At 49.1% G+C, this 24,652-nt stretch overlaps 1 protein-coding gene across 1 annotated transcript in view; it reads right to left on the reverse strand.

The window, feature by feature from the left end:
* Window positions 1-24,652, reverse strand: part of SHANK3 (SH3 and multiple ankyrin repeat domains 3) — a 133,321-nt gene that overhangs the window by 88,258 nt on the left and 20,411 nt on the right. The window contains 9 exon segments of the mRNA XM_068189315.1: window positions 5,750-5,816; window positions 7,065-7,142; window positions 8,225-8,341; window positions 9,893-10,060; window positions 11,164-11,237; window positions 11,240-11,314; window positions 14,126-14,234; window positions 17,582-17,653; window positions 19,044-19,247. Of these exon segments, the coding sequence (XP_068045416.1) occupies window positions 5,750-5,816; window positions 7,065-7,142; window positions 8,225-8,341; window positions 9,893-10,060; window positions 11,164-11,237; window positions 11,240-11,314; window positions 14,126-14,234; window positions 17,582-17,653; window positions 19,044-19,247 (964 nt within the window).

Consider the following 24,652-nt stretch of genomic DNA (forward strand, 5'->3'; position numbering starts at 1 on the left):
CACTGGGAAAAAAACGGGAATATTGGATTAGGTGGGAATCCAAACACCAGAAAATATGGGAATATGGGATGAGGTGCGAATCTAAGGCCCAAAAAAGATGGGAATATGGGATTAGGTGTTGGGAATGCGGTTGTGGGGAAAGATGGAAGAGGATGGGGGAGAAGAAGGGTTGGGAATTCCTGTGGAGCTGGGTTGGGAATTCCTGTGGAGCTGGGTTGGGAAGAAGGGAATGGAAGGCCTCCATCTGCTCCCAGCTCCTCTCCCAGCACTGGGAATCCATGGAATCCAACCATGGATCAGCACCGGGAAGGGTTTGGAAGTGGCATCTCAGGAAGCTCTGATGGACTGAGGCAGGACCAGTGGAATTCCAACAGTCCAGCTGCCACCGGGATCGGCGCTTCCGCAAATCCTGGCTGCTCCTCCTATTTCAAGTCCTTATTCCATAGCTCCAGGAATGTGCCAAGAGAAAGATGGGAATATCCAACACATGGAACAAATCACCAATGACTTCCTGCCCTGAATTCCCTCCCAGTCCTTGGGAATGCCGGGGAAAAGTGACCTCCCAGATCCACCTAGAAGTGCAAACTCCAGCTCCACTGAGGGACCGGGAGTGGAATCCCCATCCTGGAGGGATTTCAAGTGGAATGTGGGGACATGGATCAGTGGTGGCCTTGGAAGTGCTGGGAATTCTTGGATTCAATGTCTTAAAGGACTTTTCCGGCCTAAACAGTTCCGTGATCCACAAAACGGATCTGGATGTTCTGGAAAGGGAAGAGGTTCAACCGTGGAGTCCCTGCACACCAAACTTCCAGGAAAATGGGATTTTCCGATATTTTGTTTAATGAGCTCATTCCCATCCCAAAGTTTAACACCCCTAAAATTTGTCTGGCACCTGTGGCAAAATCCAGCGGGAAATCTGGAATCGGCTGCATCCAGCCCATTCCTGCTGCCAAAACTTTGGGAAAAACAAGGATTGCTCCCACTCCCAGCCAGAACAAGAGACAGGGAACAGGGAATTCCAAGCCCTCTGGATCTGGGATATTCCCAGAGCCTCCATTCCAAGGGGGCCACCATTCCTATGGCACCTTCCAGAGGTGCATCCTGAGGATGCTCCAAGGCCACCAGGAGAAGGAAAATCCCGGGATTGGGAATGGAGCAGTCCAGGCTGAGCATGGCCGTGCTTGGAATATTTTCCCAAGGAATATTTGAGGTTCAAAGTCCGAGGATTTCAGACTCCTGGAACTCTTCCTGTTGCCGTGGCAACGCCAGGCGTTCGTTCTCCGATGAGTTCCAACCTCGGGTGTGGGAATTTCTCCCGGCAGCGGCGCTTCCCGGATCCTGTCAGCACCCCCTGTCCTCAGCACCCACAACCGGCTATTCCCAAGGGGAAAACCGGACAAAATTATGGAATTTCTGAGCCATAGGGGTTGGAAAAGCCCTCCCAGACAATGAAATCCAACAACTGCAAGGCCACCACTGATCTGTGTCCCCAAGTGCCACCAGCAGGGAGGGATGTCCCACCAAGACCATCCCGATGGGAAAATGCACAAAACAATGGAATTCTGGAGCCAGAGGGGTTGGAAAACCCTCCCACACAATGAAATCCAGCGACTGCAAGGTCATCACTGATCCGTGTCCCCAAGGGCCACCAGGAAGGAGGATTGTCCCACCAAGGCCCAATGGGAAAGCTGGACAAAACAATGGAAAATTCGGGACCACATCCGCGTGGGATAGCTGGACCAAAATTATGGAATTTCAGAGCCAAAGGGGTTGGAAAAGCCCTTCCAGAAAATGAAATCCAACTACTGCATGGTCACCACTGATCCATGTCCCCAGGGGCCACCAGAAGTGGGATGTCCCACCAAGGCCATCCCAATGGGAAAGCTGGACCAAAATTATGGAATTTTGGTGACAAAGGGGTTGGAAAAGCCCTTCCAGAAAATGGGATCCAACCACTGCAAGGTCACCCCTGATCCGTGTCCATGGGGGCTACCAGAAGAGGGATGTCCCACTAGGGCCAGGTGTCACCCCGGCATGGGACACATTTCCGGAGATGTTTCATTTGGGACTCCATCGCTCCTTACAGAAAATCCCTGGAAAAAAATCCGGGAAACGGAAGTCCTGCCTGAAGAACTTCCCAAGAGGGAGCGGCCTCAAGCTGTGCCAGGGAAGGGCCAGATTGGATTTTTGGGATCATTTTTCCATGGAAGGAGGGTTGGGCCTTGGCAGGGGCTGCCCAGGGAGCTTTGGAGTCACCATCCCTGGAAACGTTCAAGGAATTCCTGGAGGTGGCACTCAGGGTTCTGGTGGGAATCGGGCTCAACTTGGACTCTGTGACCTTGGAATTCTTTTCCAGCCTCAGTGATCCCGGGATTCTGGAGTTCCAAACTGGCTGGGTGAGCACAGTGATGATGAAGAACCACTGGGAGCGAATTCCCGAAGAGCTGGAATCAGGACGTTCCCAGACTCCTGACAGATTCCCAGCTCAGGGAATATTTCCTCATCCCACCCCCCTAAATCCACATTTCCCAGGGGGAAAAGGGAGGGAAAGGGACAGAAGGGGTGAGATGATGGCGGCGATGGTGAAGACAGTGACAAAGAAGATGAAGATGATGATGGTGAAGATGAAGAACCAGCAAGCCCAAACTCCAGGAGCCAGAATAGGAACATTCCCAGACTCCTGCCGGATTCCCAATTCTTTGGAAGTTTTCCTCATCCCACCCTCTGGAATCCACAATTCCCAGTGGGAAAGGATGGGAAAGGAAAGAATATGATAGTGGTGGTGATGATGATGATGATGATGATGATGATGATGATGATGATGAAGAAGAAGAACCACCAAGTCCAAACTCCAGGATCCAGAACCAGGACATTCCCAGATTTCCAATTCTATGGAACACTACCTCATCCCACCCTCCGGAATCCACAATTCCCAGTGGGAAAATCCCGGGAAGGAGACAACAAAGGAACAAAACTCGGAGCAATTCCCGCAGCGAGCTCCAGATATTCCTTCCCACACCTTTCCCAGACTTTATTCCAGGTCTGTTTACCGAGTTTCTCCCGGCAAAACGAATCCCGTCCGTTACCATGACAGCGCCGCTCGGAGCAGCCCGATCCCTGTTTTCCAAAGGAAAACATGGATCCCTGTTTTCCAAAGGGGTCTGGATGCTCCCTGGGGGGAGCAGGACACACCCAAAGCTCCCTGATGAATTCCCAGCCCGGAGATGCCTCCAGAGGCTCCCGAAAATTCCTGGCAGCTGGAGGAAGGGAAGCGCAATCAACGCTCCGAGGTTTGTTTGGATTCACTGCTCCCATGATAAATATTCATGGAAAAACACGAGGAGTGCAAATGTCTGCTTGCTTCCAGACCACAATTCCATTTTAATCCTGGAAAATTCCAGAGGGAAGTGGGGAAGGAGCCTGGAATGGCCCAGAGGGGAAAAGGGAACAAGCAGGTCCCAAAGTGGAGAATTCCCACATTTCCCAAACTGGAGAATTCCCTCAGCCCTTCCCTGCCTGGAGAATTCCCACAGCATTTCCCAGAATGGAGAATTCCCACCATTCCCAGACTGGAAAATTTCCACAGCACTTTCCAACCTGCAGAATTTCCCAGGGCATTTTCCAGACCGGAAAATTCCCACGGAATGTCCCAAACTGGAGAATTCCCACAACATTTCCAAGAATGGAAAATTCCCAAGGCATTTTCCAAACTGGAGCGTTACCAAGTCATCTTCCAAACTGGAGAATTCCCACATTTTCCAAACTGGAGAATTCCCATGGAATGTCCTGAACTGGAGAATTCCCAGGGCAAGAGGGAACAGGAAGTTCTCGCTCTGCTGAACACTCCAGATCCCAAAGAAAACATGGATGTGCCTGGAATTCTCTTGGGAAGCTCCCACCCTTCCCTGCTCTGCACTGGGATCACCAAATCCCACCTCAACCCAGCCCAGCTTCCCACTGGGAATTCCATGGGAAAATCCCTCCACAAGCATCATTCCAACCCCAATGCCAGCAAATTCCTTCAGTATTCCCATAAAACCCCGGGTAAAGGACACAAGGAGGAGCCATTCCCTGCTCCAACAAAATTCCTCTGCTCCTGCCAAAATTCCAAACCCCATTTCCAAACCCTAACCTTAACCCAAATCCCAATTTCCAGCCCAAATTCCCAAACTCCAATTTCCCACCCCAATTTCCAGCCCCCATTTCCAAACCAAATTTTTCCAAACACCATTTTCCAACCCCAATTCCCAAACCCCAATTTCCAACCCAAAATTCCAAACTCAACTCCCAAACCCCGACTTCCAAACTAAATTCCCAAACCCCAATTCCCAACCCTAATTCCCAAACCCCAGTTCCCAAACCAAATTTTTCCAAATCTCATTTCCAACTCCTGATTTCCAAACCCAGTTTCCAAACCCCGGGAAGCTCCCGGCCACAGGCAGGACCATCTGGACCTGCTGCTCGGCTTGGAATTAGTTTGGAATTCTTCCCTGACCTATTTTTTATCTGGAGCTGATTCCCAGACTTTCCATTGCTCCTGACAGCTTTCTGTGCTGATTTTTCTGCTTTTTTTTTTCAAGGAAAATCACAGAGATGCTCAGTCCCAGGTGCAGATCCCAAAGGGAATTTAGGCCAGACCTTTGGAGGTCGTTTATTCCCAAACTTTTTTCTTGGATTAATTAATTCCATGACTTTGCAGGCAAAGGAATTCTCAGGTGCTTCCCAAAATCCTTCCCAACTTTTCTATCCCACCCCAAATTCCCAGTTCTGGCTATCAGGAATAGGGAGCTGGGGAAAAAAAATGGGAGAAAGGATTTTTGGGATTGAGCCAAGCTCAATTCCTGCTGCAAATTTCAGAAGAACTGATCCCTGTTTTCCTTCATTTCAGTATTTGCATGGAATTCCAGGAATCTGGGTGGGAAAGGACCTTAAAATCCCACCCAATCCCACCCCTTCTCACGATCCCAGGCTACTCCAACCCTGGACATTCCAGAGATCTGGGGGCAGCCACAGGGAATTTTCTGGGAATTCTGTGCCATTCCCTCCCAGACAGGAATTTTTCTCTGCTTTTTAATTTTTTTCCCCCTTTTATTTCTTTTTCCAGCTGCTGATCCCATGACTCTGTTCCTGTGTGCTGGGAATTCCCTCTGCTCCCTCCATCGGCAGCTCTGGATCCGTAAATTCCTCAGGATAATCCAAGGAAACGCAACAAGTGTGGATTTTATTCCTGATCCAAACCCACTTTTCCCTGGAATTTCTCCCATGGGGACATGGAAAGGATGGGAAAGGTAACCCAAGGGATCAAAATTCCCAAAATATTCCTGAAAAAAGCAAATCCAACCAGAACAGTACCCACTTCGCTCCTATTCCCAGAGGATTTTCCCTCCTTGCCCCAAATCCCAGGATTCTGGGAATGAAATCCCTCGGGGATGCAAAAAGAGAGGGAAAATTAGGATTTTACAGCAGAGCAAATCCAGGATAATTCCAGACCCTGGGAATGTCAGCCAGGCTGGAAAAACAGCCCGAATCCCACGGGAATCTCTCGGACACTTCCAAGGTCCAAAATGGCTGCAGCTTCCATGGATGCAACACCGGGAAAATCCATGGATGTAAAACACCAGGAAAACCCATGGATACAAAACACCAGGAAAATCCATTAACCCCCCCACCCCACCCCAGTCCATCCCTGGGATCCACAGGAAAGGAAAAAAAAAAAAAAAAAGGGAAAACCAGGAAAAATCCAACTCACCAACATCGGACTCTTTGTGGGTTTTGATGATTTCCGCCAGCTCGAAATTCCCTGCAATGATGGCCACCTGGAAAAGAGCCGGAAAACCGGGATAAGCGGCTCCGGAGCTTCCATATGGATAAGAACAGCTGCTTTCCGTGGGGGAAAGCCAAGGATTCTTCTGCCTCGGATCATCCGGGAATTCCAAGGTGCCAACGCCTTCCCAGGACAGCGGCCGGAGAGGGTTTGGGTGGCCCCGGGCTGGGGACAATCCCTGTCCCCTGGAATTCCCAGATTCCAGCCAGGAATTCATCCCAAATCCTGGAATGCTCCCAGGGTGTTGGGTTTGGATCCCGGGTAAAATCGTGGAATTTGGAAGAGGTTTGGGATCAGCCAGTCCAGCTGGATGTGTCACTGGATGTGTTCCCAAGGGCCACATCCAAAGGATTTGGGGACATTTCCAGGGATTGGGAGGTGCCCTGGGCAGCCTGTTCCTGATGGGAGGGAATTTCCCAGCAGCCAAATTCCCAAATCCCCAACTCTCCAAATCCTCAGATCCCCAAGTCCCCAAATTCCCAAATCCTGAAATCCTAAAATCTTCAAGTCCCCAAAACCTCAATTCTCCAAGTCCCCAAATCCATAAATCCCCAAATCCCTAAATCATCAAATCCCAAAGTCCCAAAATCCTTAATTCCCCAAATCCACAAATTCCCAAATCTCCTGATCCTCAGATCCCCAAATTCCCAGGTCCTCAAGTCCCCAAATTCCCAAATTCCCAAATCCTGAAGTCCTCAAATCTCCAAGTCCCCAAAACCCCAATTCCCAGATTCTCTAAATCCTCAAATCCCCAAAACCTCAAGTCCCCAAGTCCCCAAATCCCTAAATCTCCAAATCCCCAATTCCCCATTTCCCCAAATCCCCAAACCTCCAAATCCCTAAATCCCCAAATCATTAAATCCCTGATTCCCTAATTCCTCAAATCCCTAAATCCCCCAAGCTCTAAATCCCCAAATCCTCAAATCCTTTAATCCTCAAATCCCTAAGTCCCCAAATCCTCCAAGGATTCTGCTCATTTTCCAAGGATTCCCCTCCATCCCAAACATTCCCATCCCAAAAAACATCAACAACTTCCCACCTCCGTATCCCACAGAACCCCCACATTCCCATCCTTTTTCTGGAATTCCATTTGCTTTTTCCTCCCTCTTGCTCTGGCACTGAACGCTCATCCAAATCCCGCCCCAGTGGGACAAATCCCACCTGGAAAAATTTGTGGATATGCAACAGAATTCCCAGGAATACCGGGAAGCTCCATGGGATTCCCAGGAATTCTGCTCACCTGGAACGCCGTCTGGCTGTTGTAATTCCGGATTTCCTTGCTGGCACCTCGGAAGAGGAGAACCCGGGCACAGCTTTCCTGGGAAAAAAATAAACCAGGGAAAACAAGAATTAGACCAGGATTGGGAGCAACAGATCCGGAAAATTCTTTGGGAAGAAGGAGACTGAGCATTCCCTAAGGATTTGGTATTCCTGGCCCTAAAGGGAGCAAGTTATGGAATCATGGAATTCCAGCATGAATTGGGTTGGAGGGAATCTTTGGGAACACCCAAATCCAAATTCCAAGGATTCTTCCCCTTTTCCAAGGATTCTTCTCCTCCTCCAAGGACTCTTCTCCTTTTCCAAGGATTCTGCCCCTTCACCCAGGATTCTCCTCTTTTTCCAACGAATTCTGCCCCTTTTCCAAGGATTCTCCCTCTTCTCCAAGGATTCTGTCCCAGCAAAGCATTTTGGAAATGGGATGGATTAAACCATGGAATGTTCTCTTGGGAAATCCCAAACCAGGCTGGAGCTCCAAGGAGGAACGGCCTCATGCTGGGACAGGGATGGATTCCACCTCTGGATTTGGGAATGGGGAGATCCAGGAGTGTCCCGGGCTGGTGCCACCTCCCCTGTGGTGTCTCTGTCCCCAAATCCCACAGATTCAGTCCCTGTGGGACCCAAACCCTGGAGGTCTGAGGAGGAACGGCCTCATGCTGGGACAGGGATGGATTCCACCCTCTGGATTTGGGAATGGGGAGATCCAGGAGTGTCCCGGGCTGGTGCTACCTCCCCCACGGTGTCCCTGTTCCCTGTCCCCGTCCCCAGATCCCACAGATTCAGCCCCTGTGGGACCCAAACCCTGGAGCTCCTGTTGGACCCAAACCCTGGAGCTCCAAGGAGGAACGGCCTCATGCTGGGACAGGGATGGATTCCACCTCTGGATTTGGGAATGGGGAGATCCAGGAGTGTCCCGGGCTGCTGCTACCTCCTCCACGATGTCCCCTGTCCCCAAATCCCACAGATTCAGCCCTGGGACCCAAACCCTGGAGTTCTGATGAGGAACAGCCTCATCCTGGGACAGGGATGGAATCCCCTCTGGATTTGGGAATGGGGAGATCCAGGAGTGTCCCGGGCTGGTGCCACCTCGCCTGCGGTGTCCCTGTCCCTGTCCTGTCCCACCTGGTTGTAGAGGGCGCAGATGTGCAGGGCGGTGTTTCCTGAGGCGTTCTGCGCCGTCATGTCCGCTCCGTAGAACAGGAGGTGCTCCAGGTGCTGCACGTGCCCATAGCGACAGGCCTGCTCCGGAAAACACGGAAAAGCGGGAATCAGGGAGCTGCGGGAGCCAGAGGAACCCCCCGGAAAAAATCCCCTGCTGGATTCAGCCAGGCCCGGAAAGCTGGAATTTGGTGGGTCCTCACAGCTCCACCTGGATACCCATGGGATAAATCAGCTCCGGATCAACAGGAAAAGTTTGGATCATCCCGGGTCTGGAGGTTCCTCCAGCGTGGTGGTGGCTCGGGATGAACTCAGCACCCTGAATCTCTGGAAAATTGGGATGTTCTCCTCTAGGTTTGGTCCATCCCGGGATTCAGGGATCAGCCGAGGAGGATGGAGGCAGCAGGGAGGGTCGGATCCATAAATTGGGATCACAAGGACACATCCCTGGATTTTTTATCCCCAGCTGGATGTTGTGGGAGATATTCCAATTGGATCCCATCCCTCCTTCTCCCTAAGGATCAGGAAGCACAAGGCTTGGGATTCCTGACTCCCAATCCAAGTGTTTCTCCAAATCCCCTTGGAGAAAGGGGATTCCATGTGAAAAACAGGGATAGGCACAACTGGGATTTGGATCCGGGATCCCAACGTGTTCTCCTCGGAGCCTCCAAGGTTGGAAGATTGGTTGGAAGGTCCCAACCAAAGGGAGAGGCTGGAAAATCTGGCATGGAGGCAGAGCTGGCCTCATCCAGCTGTCAATCCCAGGATGGGACAACCCCATCCATGGACGGCATTCCCAGAGTCCAGCCCGCAGTCCAGGCATGGAATGATCTCATCCACGAGCACCAGGAGAACATTTACAGGGTTCAGCATTCAGTCCTAGACAATCCTATCCATGGACAGCATTCCCAGAGTCCAGCCCTCAACTGCAGGCATGGAATGATCCCATCCATGGGTACCAGGAGAGCATTCCCACAGCTGGATCCCATCCCACACCTGGTGGATCTCCATCCATGGGCACCAGGAGATCATTCCCAGAGCCCAACCGTCAACTCCAGGGATGGAACCACCCCATCCATGGGCCCCAGGAGAACATTCCCGCAGTCCAACCCTAAACCTCAGGCATGGAATGACCCCTTCCATGGACAACATTCCCATGGCCAGAACCCATCCCTGTGGATCTTGTCCCACCTGGTGGATCTCCATCCATGGGCACCAGGAGAACATTCCCGGAATCCAGCCCTCAATCCTGGGGATGGAACCACCCCATCCATGAGCACCAGGAGGACATTTCCAGAGGCGGATCCCATCCCTGTGGATCTTGTCCCACCTGGTGGATCTCCATCCATGGACAGCAGGACAGCATTCCCAGGCCAGCCCTCAATCCCAGGGATGGAACCTCCTCATCCATGAGCACCAGGAGGACATTCCCGTGGCCAGATCCCATCCCCGCAGATCCCACCGCACCTGGTGGATCTCCTGCCCTCCACCCCCTGGTAGATCTCCATCCATGGGCACCAGGAGAACATTCCCAGAATCCAGCCCTCAATCCCGGGGATGGAACCACCCCATCCATGAGCACCAGGAGGACATTCCCGTGGCCGGATCCCATCCCCGTGCATCCCGTCCCACCTGGTGGATCTCCTGCCAGCCGTTCTCGTCCACGCAGCCCAGGCGGGCGTAGTCGTGCAGCAGCAGCTCGCAGCAGTAGGGGTCCCCGCCCACCATGGCGCTGTGGTACAGCGGGGTCAGCCCCCGGCTGTCCTTGTAATCCGGGGACGCTCCCAGATCCAGCAGCGTCTGCCCGGGAAACAGGGAACGGTCCCGTGGGAACAGGGAACTGTCCTTTGGGACAGGGCTGGGAACAGGGAACAGTCCCTTGGGAATAGGGAATAATAGCCCCCTGGGACAGGGTCAGGAACGGGGGACAGTCCCGTGGGAACAGGGAATGGTCCCTTGGGAATGGGGAACTGTCCTTTGGGACAGGGCTGGCAATGGGGGACAGTCCCTTGGGAACGGGAATCTGTCCTTTGGGAACTGGGAACATTCCCTTGGGAATGGGGAACAGTCCCTTGGGAAAGGGGAACGGTCCCTTGGGACAGGGTCAGGAACAGGGGACAGTCCCGTGGGAACGGGGAACAGTCCCTTGGGAACGGGGAACTGTCCTTTGGGAATGGGGAAGATCTCCTTGGGAACAGGGAACATCCCCTTGGGAATGGGGAATGGCCCTTTGGAAACAGGGAATGGTCCCTTGGGAATGGGGAACATTCCCTTGGGAAACAGTACCTTGGGAATAGGAATGTCCCCTTGGGAATGGGAACAGTCCCTTGGGAACAGGGAACTGTCCCTTGGGAATGGAGAACGGTCCCTTGGGAATGGGAACATCCCCCTTGGGAATGGGAACAGTCCCTTGGGAACAGGGAATGGTCCCTTGGGAATGGGAACGTCCCCTTGGGAATGGGGAATGGTCCCTTGGGAAGGACTGGGATGAGAGAATCACCACCATGTCCATTGTGAATCATCTGGGGAGAGGGCTGAAGGGAAAAAAGGAGGGGGAAAAGGGGGGGAGGAGGAAAAATCTGGGAAGGGGAGAAGAGAAGGGAGGGAAGGAGCAGAAGGAGAAAAGGAAAACCTGGGGAAAGGAAGGGAAGGAAAAAGAAAGGAAAGGAAAGGAAAAAGAAAGGAAAAAGAAAGGAAAAGGAAAGGAAAAGAAAAAGGAAAAGGAAAAGGAAAAGGAAAAGGAAAAGGAAAAGGAAAAGGAAAAGGAAAAGGAAAAGGAAAAGGAAAAGGAAAAGGAAAGGGAAAGGGAAAGGGAAAGGGAAAAGGAAAGGGAAAGGGAAAGGGAAAGGGAAAGGGAAAGGGAAAGGGAAAGGGAAAGGGAAAGGGAAAATCCCGGCACTGACCAGCAGGGCCGCGTGATTCCGACACCTCACGGCTTTGTGCAGCGCCGTCATTCCCTCGCGGGTCCGGAAATCAGGTGGGCTCCGCCATTCCGGAGCGCTTTGATCATCTCGGCGCTGAGCTCCAGCTGCGCCGCCGCCGTCAGCGGGCACTCTGGGAGGACACGGGAATGCAGGAGGTCCATGGAATGTCCAGCACATCCACAGGAATGTCTCCCGTGGGATGCCAGCTGGAAGTGCCCACAGAGATCTCCTTGGGGTATGGGATCGGGTCCATGGGAATGGGAATGGAGGCCAAATGTGGGAGCTGCTCGCTACCGGGTATTCCCAAGGATCTCCTGAGCAGCGGGAATGGGAATTGGATGGAAAATTCAGGGATTAGGCAGCAAAGCATCCAAAATATCTTGGGAATGGGATCTGGGAAACCATGGATTCTTTTTGGCCCCTTGGGAATTCCCAGATCTGGTACTACCAATGGAAAAATCCTTGTCCCAGGATAAGGGATGGATTCCAATCAGAAGAAACCACTGGATGTTCCAAACTTTCCTTGAGGTCACTGCTCCAAATCCCACAGATCTTGCTGGGAATCCCAAGAATTCCAGGATTCCCTCATTCACTTGGGATGCAGATGGGATTCCCAGAGGAGAGTGGGAATTATAACATTTAAGGAATGCCACGGGATCGGGTCTGGAAACCCCATGGATACAAAAGGGACAAAGAAAGGCTGGAATTCTGTATCTGTGGCCAGTTTGTCCCGGCAGGAAATCATGGAAAAGGGGCTGAAATTCATGAGGGAATCAAGGAATGCCCGGGATCCAGAGCAGGAAAGAAGCAACAGGAGAAAGTTTTGCACATTCCATGGGGAAGTTCCGAATCCTTGGGATAAGGAGGGGATGGAGCATGGCCAGGGAAGGGAACAGAGCTGGGAAAGGGCTGGAAAACTCCAGAGAGGGATTTGGGATTTGGGCTCAGCCTGGAGCAGAGGAGGTGTCCAGGGGATCCTCGGGATAGGCTGGGAGGTCCTTCCCAGGCAGGCCCCGCCAGGACTGGGGAGTTGTGGAATCCTTGCCCATGGAATGCCGGCAGTGCCTCGGGAAGGGCCCCCGAGCCCCCCTGGGCTGGGCAGGGGCTGCCAGGGATGCGTGCAGGGAGAGCCTGGGAAAAGCGGGATCTGCCCCAGGATCGGGCCAGGGCAGCTCTGCTGGCATCGGGGCAGGGATCGGGAATGTCCTCCTGGCTCTGCCCAGCTCCTGCCAGGAGCCAGTGGGGATCGGGATCTGCTCCAGGGAATGAACCCCTGGAAAACTCTAGAGGGATTTGGGCTCAGCTTGGAGGTGTCCAAGGAATTCCTGGAGGTGGCACTCGGGGCTCTGGTGGGGATCGGGCCCAGTTGGGACTTGGTGCCCTTGGAATTCTTTCCCAGCCTCAATAATTCCATGATTTGCAGAAGGGACATTCCAAGGTCATCTCATCCCTATGTATGCGATCATTCCCATCCCATTCCAAGGGCAGGGACAATCCCATGATCCCTGGCTGCTCCAACCTTTCCTTGGATATTCCAAGGGATCCAGGGGCAGCCCCAGCTGCTCTGGCAATTCCAGCCCAGCCAGGAATTCCCAATTCCCAAGATCCCATCCATCCCTGCCCTCTGGCAGTGGGAGCCATTCCCTGTGTCCTGTCCCTGCAGGCCTTGTCCCCAGTCCCTCTGCAGCTCTCCTGGAGCCCCTTTAGGGGCTGGAATGTGCTGGAAGCTCTCCCTGGAGCCTTCCCTTCTCCAGGGGAACATTCCCAGTTTTCCCAGCCTGGCTCCAGGTCCCTTTCCCTCCCCCATTCCTGATTCCCTCAGCAATTTTCCCCCACGTTATTTCAGGGATTTTGAATCCTCCTTTGTAATTCCAACGTTTTCCTGGGCTCCTCTCCCTCTCCTGCTGTCCCTCATTAAATATCCCTCATTAAATATCCGAGGATTTTTTTTCCCCTCTTTTCTCCGGCAAAACCGTCCCTGGGGTTTGGCTTTCATTCCAGAACAACGGAAACTTCTCCTGGATCCGGAGTTTTTTTCATTCCCACTTTTTCAATGTCCCCACAGGTAGCAACTGTGAATTTTTTGGGCTTTTTCATCCCTTTCAAATCCCAGGAATCTTTCCTGGAATATCTTCCCAGCAACCCCGAAATGGGAACGGCAGCAAACGGGGCTGGAATTGCTTCCCAAAGTGGATTTTCCCCTATTTTTCCATCCAAGAAGAGCTAGGAAATTGGGAATAAAGCCTCAGCACATCTTAAAACATTTTCCTTTAAAATCCATTGAAATGAAGATTCCCAAAGTTTGGAATCCATGGAATCAGCTCAGGGGATTTTATGGCTCATCCCAGTTTTTCCCAGTCCATTTATGGGATTAAATCCTACAGGAAATCATTTTTCAAAGCAGGATTTTCCAGTTTTCCACGGGGAGATTCCCACACGATCCCCAAGGATCCACTCCCAAAAATTTCAACGGGAAAAGTGCTGGCTCATTCCCGGCTCATTCCCAGCCTGTTCTTCCAACATCCAGCCCAGACTTCCTGGGAAACCCATGGGAAGCCAACCAACATTCCCAAAAAACCCCAAAGCTCCCAATCCAGGAATTTCTGAGAGATTCCAATACCTTCATCCAACCACAGCTGGGAAAGGCTGGGATTGGAAACGGGAACAGGAAGGGAAAATATTCCAAGAGGAGAAAAGTGTGATTGTATCCCAGTGAACCCCAGAAGCAACTGGGAAAGGAAGAGTTATCCCTGAGGAATGCCACACTCCCAAAATCCTCTGAAAAGTGGGAATTGTGCCATAAAACCCCAAAAAATGACTGGGATAGAGTGGGAAGAAATTCCAGAGGGAAGCCTGGAGCAATTCCAGGAAGGAATTGGGAATGTTGAGCTGATTCCTTCCGGGAAGCGCTCCTGAAACCAGAGGAAAACATGGAACTGACCTCCGGTGTCGGGATCATGGAAGTTGGGATCCAGCCCCTTTTCCAGCAGCCGGCAAACCTTCTCCGAGTTCAGCATCTGCACGTATTCCATGAATTTCTTCAGATTCGCCTGGATTTGGGAAAAACCACTGTGTTAACATCCCAAAATTCCAGGAAATGCAACTGGGGAAGCATCCTCATCCCGAAACTCCAAGGAAAATTGGGATAAAGGGACTGAATTCTATTAGGATGGGACACAAATCCATGTGGGAATGTTGGGAACCAAGGGGAAAGGTTGGGAAGAGCTCCAAGGAAATGGAGAAGGTGAAGCCGGATTTCACATCCAAGGAAAAAATTCCAATTCCAGCATTTCCCGCCTTAATTATATGGGAAATATGGGAATATGGGAAATATGGGAAAACAATCCTTTTTAGGAGGCACGAATCCCAAAAATGCCACGTTTCCATTTGTATTTGGATGATTTCCAGTTGGAAAATAGGGAAATAAAAACTTGGAAATGCCAAGCGGGATGAGGAAAAGGTTTAGAAGAGAATTTGGGAATTCTGGAATGGTTTGGGCAGAATGGGAGCTGATATCCCTTCCCATTCCAAGGGCAAGGACTCCTCCCACTATCCCAGGTTATTCCAACAATTCCAGGGATGAGGCAGCTGAAGATTCCTTGGAACTGCTGGATCATCCCATGGGAATTCAGGCTGCCAGGGCCTCCCCTCTGTCTTTGGTATTGGAATTTTGCTCCCCCAAGCTGGAATTCCCAATGATTCACTTCGAATTCCCAGATTTTTTGGGATTTTTGCAGTTTTTTCTTTTCTGGCTGGATGAAGCTATTATTAAATTCCTGGATGCCAGGAATTGCGGAGGCAGGAATGGCTCCAGTGGGAAAAATCCCAGCTCCCACATTCCCAGGCTTTTCATTGGAGGATTTTTTTTGGGAGCTTATTCCAATCTGACCATGCAAAATCCAGGAAAAATCCTGGAAAATCCCAAGAGCTGGAATTCAGGCCGGCCATGCCCTTGGAGCCAGGAGAGGCCAGAGCAAATCCATGGATCCGCCTCCTGCTGCCAGGCAGCAGCAAATGGGTTCATTGATCCCTCAGAAACAGGGAATTATGGATTTGCTGCCGCGCCGGGACAACACAGAGCCTCTGGAATTGCACAATTCCTCCCAGCGGGAATCTCCAGAGCCACGGCACCGGGAATCCTGGAATGGTTTGGGTGGGAAGGGACCTCATATCCCATCCCAATCCTGTCCCATTCCAAGCGCAGGGACTCCAGGAAGTGTCTCCCTTCCCTTTTCCATCCCCTACTTCCATAAAAATCCCTCGGGATGGATTCTGAGCCCCCTTGATCCCAGAATCCCAGAATGGTTTGGGTGGGAAGGGACCTCAAATCCCATCCCATTCCAATCCCACCATCCCGGGCTGCTCCAGCCTTTCCTTGGACATTCCAGGGATCCAGGGGCAGCCCCAGCTGCTCTGGCAATTCCAGCCCAGCCAGGAATTCCCTCCCAAAATCCCACCCCAAGCTCCCTTTCTCAGGGAGTCCCGTCCATTCATTTGAATCCCAGAAAATCCAACATTTCCTTGCCCAAGGAACCAGACAGAGCCACAAATCTCAGGAGAGCCCCACCCTGGGACCCAGAGGCAGCGCCTCTACTTTTCCAAGGAAAACCTCAATAATAAACATATGGAAAAGCCAGAATTCCCAGGAACTGAAGCAGGAATTCCCCAGGAACTGAAGGAGAAATTTCCAGGAACTGAAGGAGAAATTCCCAGAAATGGAAGGAGAAATTCCCTGGATTTCTCCAGGAGCTGAGGCAGGAATTCCCAGAAACAGAAGCAGAAATTCTCAGGAACCAAAACAGAAATTCCCAGGATCTGAAGCAGAGACTCCACAGAGACCACAGCAGGAATTCCACAGGAATTGAAGCAGGAATTCCCCAAAAACCAAAGCAGGAATTCTCAGAAACAGAAGGAAAAATTCCCCAAAATTGAAGCAGGAATTCCCCAAAAACCAAATCAGGAATTCTTAGAAACCAAAGGAAAAATTCCCAGAAACCAAAGCAGGAATTCCCCAGGAATTGAGGGAGGAATTCCCAGGATTTAAAGCAAAAATTCCCAGAAACTGAAACCGAAATTCCACAGGAACTGAAACTGGAATTCCCCAGCTGCCAAATCTCATGGAAGGTCTGTGCTGAATCCCCCCATGGAATCTCCATGCTGAATTCCAGCCATTCCCTGGGTGACCCCATTCTGGGAATGATCCCTGCCCGTTATCCCAATGCTCCCACAGAATCTCCGTGCTGAATTCCAGCCCCATTCCCAGCTCCGGGAATGATCCCTGCCCATTATTCCAACGTTCCCCCAGATCCTGTACCGTTCCCGAGGCTCTCCGGGTGTCCCGGTGTCCCCGTGCCAGCCAGGATCCCATCCCTGCTCCTGCTCCCTCTGGATGCAGCTCCAATCCCAGCCTTTTTTCCCAGGAGCTGCTCCAATCCCAGCTTTTCCCGGGAAAGGTCGATCCGTGCCCGCTGTGCCAGCATCGCTCCAACGGGCACGGAATGAGGATGGATTGGCTGGAACTGTCCCTTTGGCTCCTATCCGGTATTCCCAAATATCCACGGGAATGGAACAGGCCAAGGAAAGGCTCCTTCCCAAAACCCCACAGGTTCTGGAAACGCAGCAGCGCGAGGGAAAGGGGGAAAAGGGAGAAGGGAAAAGGAAAGGGGAAAAAAGGAAAAAAAAAGGGAAAAAAGGGAAAAAAGGGGGGGAAGGGGGAAAAGGGGGAAAAAAGGGGGGAAAAAAGGGGGGAAAAAGGGGGGGAAAAAGGGGGGAAAAAGGGGGGGGGAAAGGGGGGGGAAAAGGGGGGAAAATGGGGGGGAAAAAGGGGGGAAAAAAGGGGGGGAAAAAGGGGGGAAAAAAGGGGGGAAGAGAGGGGCAGAGGGGGGAAGAGGGGGAGAGAGGGGGAGAGAGGGGGAAAGTCCTTCCCAAAATCCCAGAGGCTTGGAAAAAGCAGCCGAAGGAAGAGGGCGAAGGAGAACAAATCCATGATCCCAGATTTCAGCACCCTATGGACGCTCTTCCCGCTCAATCCCACCCCGCAGAATGAAATCCAAGGAAATCTGGATAAAAACCAATAAATTCCCATAAAATCGCATCGCCAAAACCACTCCTATTCCGCTTTTGGCACCGGAATGCCGGGATTGCTTGGGATATCCCGGAATTCTGGGGCCGGACAGGTTTCCCGGGTTTTCCCAGGCGAATTCCATGGGAATTCCACGGGAATTCCGAGCTCAGCTCCGCTCCCATTCGGGTTTTGGCGCCGCTTTGATTGAAAGCTGGGATTCCTTGGGATATCCCGGAATTCCGGGGCCGGACGGGTTTCCAGGGGGCTTTCCATGGATTTCCCGTGGGAATTCCGCGGGAATTCTGCAGGAATTCCGAGGGATTTGGGCCTCACCTTGGTGTGCAGCTTGGCGAACTGCTTGTCGTCCAGCAGCGGCTGGGAATACACGCGGCGCTTGTAGCGGAACTGCCGGGATAAGAGATAAGAGACGGATAAGAGACAAGAGATAGGAGGTAAACAGGGACAAGAGATAAGGGAAGATGAGATAAGGGATAAGAGAATATTCCATAAGAGATAAATGGGATATGGGAGATAAATAAGAGAGGAGAGGTGAATGGAGATAAGAGGTAAACAGAGATAAGAGATAAAAGAATGTGAGAAAAGGGGAAAAGGGAAAAGGGAAAGGAGATAAAGATAAAGATAAATAAAAATATAAAGGTAAAGATAAAGATGATAAAGATAAAGAGGAAAGATAAAGATAAAGATAAAGATAAAGATAAGAGGAAGAGAAATAACGACAAGAGAGAAGAGATAAGAGACATACAAAGATAAAGATATCAGAAAAACGATAGGGTGAAGAGCTAAGGATATGAGAGATAAGAGCTAGGTGTATATGAGATGAGGATGAGGATGAGGATGAGGATGAGGATGAGGATGAGGAAAAAGATAAGATAAAGATAAAGATAAAGATAATATAAAGATAATATAAAGATAAAGACAAGAGAGAAGAGATAAGAGACATACAAAGATAAGAGGTAACAGATAAATGGAGATAACAGATAAACAGTGGCAAGAGCTAAGTGAATATGAGATAAAGAAAAATAAAAATATATAAGTGAAGAAACGTGCAAAGATTAGAGATATCAGATAAATCAATTACGTGGGCTAAGAGATAAAAAGATAAGAGACGAGAGATAAGAGCTAAATGAATATGAGAATGTACAATAAAATATAACAAAAAATGTAAATGTACAATAAAATATAAAAAAATAAAAAATTTAATTAAATTAAAATAAAAAAGCCAAAATAACAAAATTAGGTTAAAATAAATAAATCAGAAAAAATAAAACAAAATAAATAATAAAGTGAAATTTTCAAAAAGAAAATTAAATAAAAACAAAATAAAATCAATAAAATAAAATTAATCAAAATAAAATAGAAATAAAAATAAAGTAAAAGAACAAAATAAAAATTAATTCAATTAAGATAAAATAGACAAAATAAAATAAGATGAAATAAAAAATAAAATTAAATTTTAGAAAAGAAAATAAATATAAGATTAAAATGAGATTAAAATAAAGTAAAATAAAATAAAGTAAAGCAATGTAAACTAAAATAAAGTCAGACAAAACAAAACAAAATAAAATAAAACAAAACAAAAAATTAATACAAATAAAATAAAATAAAATAAAATAAAATAAAAATAATACAATTAAAATAAAATAAAACAAAATAAAATAAAACAAAAAAACCAAAAATAATACAATTAAAATAAAATAAAAGAAAATAAAACAGAATAAAATGCAATTTAACTTGAACTCAGTTCCCCCCGTCCCCAGCCCCACCGCGGGGTCACCTCCAGGTAGGGCACGGGCGTGTCGGGGTTCAGCGGGTATTCCCGCAGCAGCCGCTCCTCGTCCAGGAACTTCCCGGCGCGGCCGTTGAAGGCGGGCTGGAAGAGGCCGTAGTTGAGCACATCCTTGAGGCTGTGGTTGAGCGTGCACAGGATCCGCTGCTTGGACACCCACACGGGAACGTCGGGATTCAGCCGCAGACACTTCTGGGAACGCGCACGGAACGCCGCGTCAGCGGGGGGAATACCGGGAATGGGATGTGGTGCTCATCGGGGATGGGGGAACGAGGGAGGGAAAGGGAGGAGTTGGGGTTTGGAGGGGGAAGAGGTATGGAAAATTAAGAATTCCCCAGTTTTTATGGCTAAATTATTAAAAAACACCAAAAAAATGGGTGCTACCACTGTGGATTCCAAAGGGAAAGAGAGGGAGAAAATGGGAATTCACTGTGTTGTTCTTCAGGGAATGGGGGAAGGAGGGAGGAAGAGGGGGCAGCTGGGGTTTGGGGGGTTCTGGGAGAAGGAAATCTATGGGAAATGGGGAATTCCCAAGTTTTCCTGATTTTTTTAATTAATAAAATGAAAAAAAAAAAAAGGGTGTTCCCATTCTGAATTCCACATGGGAATCCATAGGCCAACAGAGGGAGAAAATGGGAATTCACTGGGTTCTCCATGGGAATGGGGGAAAGATGGATGGAAAGGGGGGAGTTGGGGTTTGTGGGATTCAGACCAATGGAAAATTAGGAATTCCCAAGTTTTCCTGATGTTTTGGTTTAAAAAATGAAAAAAATTGAGTGTTCCCACTGTGAATTCCAAAGGGAAACAGAGGGAGAAAGTGGGAATTCACTGTGTTGTTCTTCAGGGATTGGGGGAATGAGGGAGGGAAAGGGGAGAGCTGGGGTTTGGAAGGGGAAGAGCTATGGGAAATGAGGAATTCCCAAGTTTTTATGGCTAAATTGTTAAAAAAAAACCAAACAATTGGGTGTTCCCACTGTGAATTCCAGAGGGAAATCCGTGGGCAAACACTGGCATAAAAGGGGAATTCACCGGGTCCTCCAGGGAATGCAGGACAAGAGGGAGGGAAAAGGGAGAGTCAGGGTTTGTGGGATTCAGGGAGGAATCCCACAGTCCTATGGAAAGTCAGGAATTCCCAAGTTTTCCTGATGTCTTTAAATTAAAAAATGGGTGTTCCCATTGTGGATTCTAAAGGAAAATCCATAGGGAAGCAGAAGGATAAAACAGGAATCCATCGAGCTCTCCATGGGAGTGGGGGAAAAGAGGGAGGAAAAGGGGGGAGTTGGGGTTTGGGGGTTCTGGGAGAGGGAAATCTATGGGAAATGGGGAATTCCTGAGTTTTCCTGATTTTTTTAATTAAAAAATGAAGAAACAAATGACGATGGATCCGTGTCCGTCCCTGAGGAATTGCCACGCTACGGGCACGGATCCGGACACGGATTTGGGAATGGATCCGGGCATGGATTCCAACATGGATTCAGGAATGAATCCCAACATGGGTCCCAACACGGATTTGGGAATGGATTCTGACATGGATCCTGACATGGATTTGGGAATGGATCTGGCCATGGATCTCAAAATGGATCCCAGCATGGTTTCAGGAATGGAACCCAACATGGATCCTGACAAGGATTTGGGAATGGATCCGGACATGGATCCCAACATTGATCCCGGCATGGATCCAGGAATGGATCCTGATCTGGATCTGGGAATGGATCTGAGCACAGATCTGGACAGGGATCCAGGAATGGACCCCGATGTGGATCCTCTTAAAACCAGGACAACGTTCCAGCCCCAGTCCAGGCCCAGGGAACATTCCCAGCTTTCCTCCAAGGATTCTCTTTGGATTTCTCTCAGGATCCTGTTTTTTTCTTCCCGATTACTCCTTCCAAGCCATTCCAGCAGCATTTCCATTCTCACAGGGTTGAAAATCCCACAGGATTCTCCTGGATTTCCGTGGGTTGGCAGGAGAAGGGATCAGAGACACAGGATTGGGAATATCCATGGGAATTCCCACCTGGAGATACCAAATCCCACCTTGGGCCAGGCTGGATGTCACCATTCCCATCATTCACATCATTCACATCATTCCCAACCACAATCCTGGGAAGGAGTTGGGATTTTCAGATATCCAGGGAAAAGCAATCCTGGAGGAGAGGAAGAATCCACAGGAATTTTTTTTCCACCCTCCAAAGTCAAACTGGGACCAGTTTGCAGAGCCAGCTGGGGGAAAAAGAAACAGGAATTTTGGGGCTTAGATCATCTCCTGAGGGAAAGTCCAGCCCTGCCATTCCCAGAGTTTAATTCCATGCTGGGAGAAGCCGCTTCCAGCAAAAAAAAAAATGGGATAAGGGTGAGAGGGAGGATCCAGGAAGCACCTGGAGTTCCTGGAGCCAGAAAAACAAAGGATTTGGGATTTTCCATTGAATCGGGGGCCAATCCATCGGGAAGGGCGTTGGATGTTGTGTCATCCCACAAAACCCAATCCCAAAATCCCCTCTGGTGATTCATGGTTCAAAACTCCATCCAAAAATCCCAGAATTCCGAACTTTCCGCAGCACTGACAGGCCCAGTCACCCCAATACTCCCAAAGTCCCCAGAACATTGGAATGTTTCCAGGGAATCTGCTCCCCCCATCCCACCCAGGGCTTCCCATGGGATTTGCTCCACCAATTTTCTGGGATAAAGGTTCCCCACAAGGAAAACTGTCAGGAATTCCAAGGAAACCACACAATTCCCTGGAAAAGCCTTCCCAGTCCATCCCTGGCAACTCCTGATCCAACAGATTGAGGCTGAATGGAATTGCTTCCATGGGATTTGCTCCATCAATTTTCTGGGATTAAGGTTCCCTGCTGGTTCCTGCCAGATTCCCATTTTTCCAACTTCTGAACCCACAAGGAAAAATGTCAGGAATTCCAAACATGGTGTTAAAATCCCTTGAAAAGCCTTCCCAGTCCATCCCTGGTAGCTCCTGATCCAATGGATTGAGGCTGGAACTTTCCCTTGGGAAGCAGCACCAGCATGGCCCTTGCCTCACTTTTCCAGGATTTTCCCAGGATTTTTCCTGATACCGCAGGAATTCCAGGATCTGCTGGATCTTTGCTCCTGCCGCTCCTGCCTCTCCTACTTCCCAAAATTCCTTCCCAAATTTTGAACACCTTAACTTTGGAATGTTCTCCCTCCTTTCCTCAGCGCTTTCCCAAAAATATCCCCAACTCAGCCTCAGGAATTTTTCCCATTCTAAGCTCCTTCTCTTCCCCCTGGAGCAGCTCCAGCCCTTCCAGAAATTCTTGGAACTCAGCTCCAGTGGGAGTGTCTGGATGTGGCCGCTCCAGAACTTTTAATTCAATCCAAATAAATCCTGGAATTTCTCAGAATTCCCATCCTTTATATCCAATCCTATTCAAGATTCCAAACCTGTTTGGCTGCCACATTCCCAGAAAAACCCAATGGTTAAACTTCCCTGGGAACTCCTTCCTGGATTTCCTGGTTTTCCATGGAAAATCCTGGATCCGTTCATTGCTCTTTAGGTTTCAAATGCGGCTACTACCCAAAAATTCCTTTTCCCTATGGAATCACCACTTGGAATGCCACCATTCTTCCCTCCTCATCCTCTCCATCCCTCCAATCCAGGTGGGAATACCGGGCAGGAATTCCCACAGGAGTACCTTGGAAACTCCAGCACTCACCGGCTGCTCCATCCCAGAGTGAAAATTCCCAACTTTTCCCACTGGTGGCTCCTCCTTTTCCTTGTCCTCCCTCTGTGTCCCCTCGGATGCTCCAAGGGGACAAAATCCCATGGATGGGGCATCTCTGTTTTCCATGGATCCTCTGGAAGTGGCCGCTCCGGAGCTTTGAATCCCAAGCCAAAGAAATCCCGGGAATGTTGATAAATGTATCCAACCACTCCCCTCCGGATCAATCCTGCTGGGATTGGTCCGACGCTTCCAGGGGCCGTTCCCAGGAAATTCCAGCCTCCAGCTCCACGCTCAGATTCCCAGGAAAAATCTGGAATTCCAAGCTGGGAAATAAAGGGGAATAAAGGGGGAATTTTCCTTCCTATCTGTGTTTTATCCGGTTAAAATTGGGATTTTCCTTCCGCTAATTCTGAGCTTGAATTGGAATCCCACACATTCCTATGGAATTTTCTCTCCTGCTTCCCACAAAAAACAAGGATCTGATTATTTAGGATGCGACAGCACCAAAAAAAAAAATGTTGGGAAAACTCCGAACCAGCCAAGAAAAAACAAGGATTTGACGCATCTGTGCAAAAAAAATCTGGGAAAACGTGGATTGAAAATGGTGCGGATAAAAATTCCAACTTTTTGTTGGAAAAACGGGAATTAACCTTGGGAAAGCAGAATAATAAATGATAGGATTTTGCTTAATGCAAAATCAAATCGGGATTTGAATCCTATGACATTCCAAGGGGGATTTAATGGGAAGAGAGGGAAAAGGAGGAATTGGGCAGGAAATAGTAATTAATAAAGGATTAATAAATAAATTATTAATCAGTAAATATTTATTTATCACTAATTAATAGAAGTGGGTTTGGATAATTCCTCATTTTTTAATTTTTTAGGGAATTTTTATCCAATTCCTGGTGGGGCTGGGTGAGCTTGGATCATCCTGGATCCCCTTTGGAATCTGAGGCTCTTTATGGACTTTTCCCACCCAAATTTTCCTGAATTCCTGATAAAACCTCCCAGAAATCATTTTCCAGGGAAAAAAGAAATCCATCATTCCCAAGGACAAGTTCATTCCTTCTCCTGCTCCTCGCTCCTGGCTTCCCTCATCCCGTAAAAAACCGGGATAAAAAAAAAAAGCCTTAATTTCCATCAATCCCCAATGGGAGCAGGAGGGAGGATTTGATTGGCTAATTAATCAACCATAATTAATTAATTAGTCAATGACCCGTGAATGTCGGGATAATTGAAGATCCGTGACAAAAGCAGCTCTGGAATGTTGGATTCCAACCGGGATCATCCAGAAAAATGAGTTTTAACAGCCCAGCTGAAGGAATTTTGCCATGGAAAAGCAAAATTCCCAGAGCATGGGAATGGATGAGGTTTAATTAAACCTTTTTAGAGGGCAGTTTGAATTAATTAATTAAAATTTTCACGGATATCACTGTGGAAAAAGCTGGAAAAGGGATAATAAAAAATGTGGGAACGAGGTGGAATGGGATCTGGGATTAAGCAAAGAAATCAAAAATTAGGGAGAATCCAATTTAAAAAAGATGGAATTTGAAATAAGCAGGATGTGAAATCCTGGAGCAGATCCCAGAGAGAAATATTCCATAAAATATTCCAAGGAAATCAGAGGAGACTCAGCAAAAATTCCTTGGGTTTCGTCAAAATTCCCAAAATTCCAACTCAGCAGAGGAGGGAAGACTTGGCCTGGGAATAGCTTCCATGAGACAGAAAATTCCAAACAGATTTCCCAGGAATAGCAGGGGTTGGGGGGAGAAAAAGAAGGAAAAAGTGGAGGAAAATCCAAGGAAAAGGGGAGAGGAATGAGGTAGATCCAGCTCCAGCTCAGCTTCCCTCGGAGCAGCGATGCCAGAATTAATCCCATAAAAAAGTGGGAGAAACTCCAGA

Source organism: Anomalospiza imberbis, chromosome 5 (genome assembly GCF_031753505.1).
Source record: "Anomalospiza imberbis isolate Cuckoo-Finch-1a 21T00152 chromosome 5, ASM3175350v1, whole genome shotgun sequence".
In the NCBI taxonomy this organism is placed as follows: Eukaryota; Metazoa; Chordata; class Aves; order Passeriformes; family Viduidae; genus Anomalospiza; species Anomalospiza imberbis.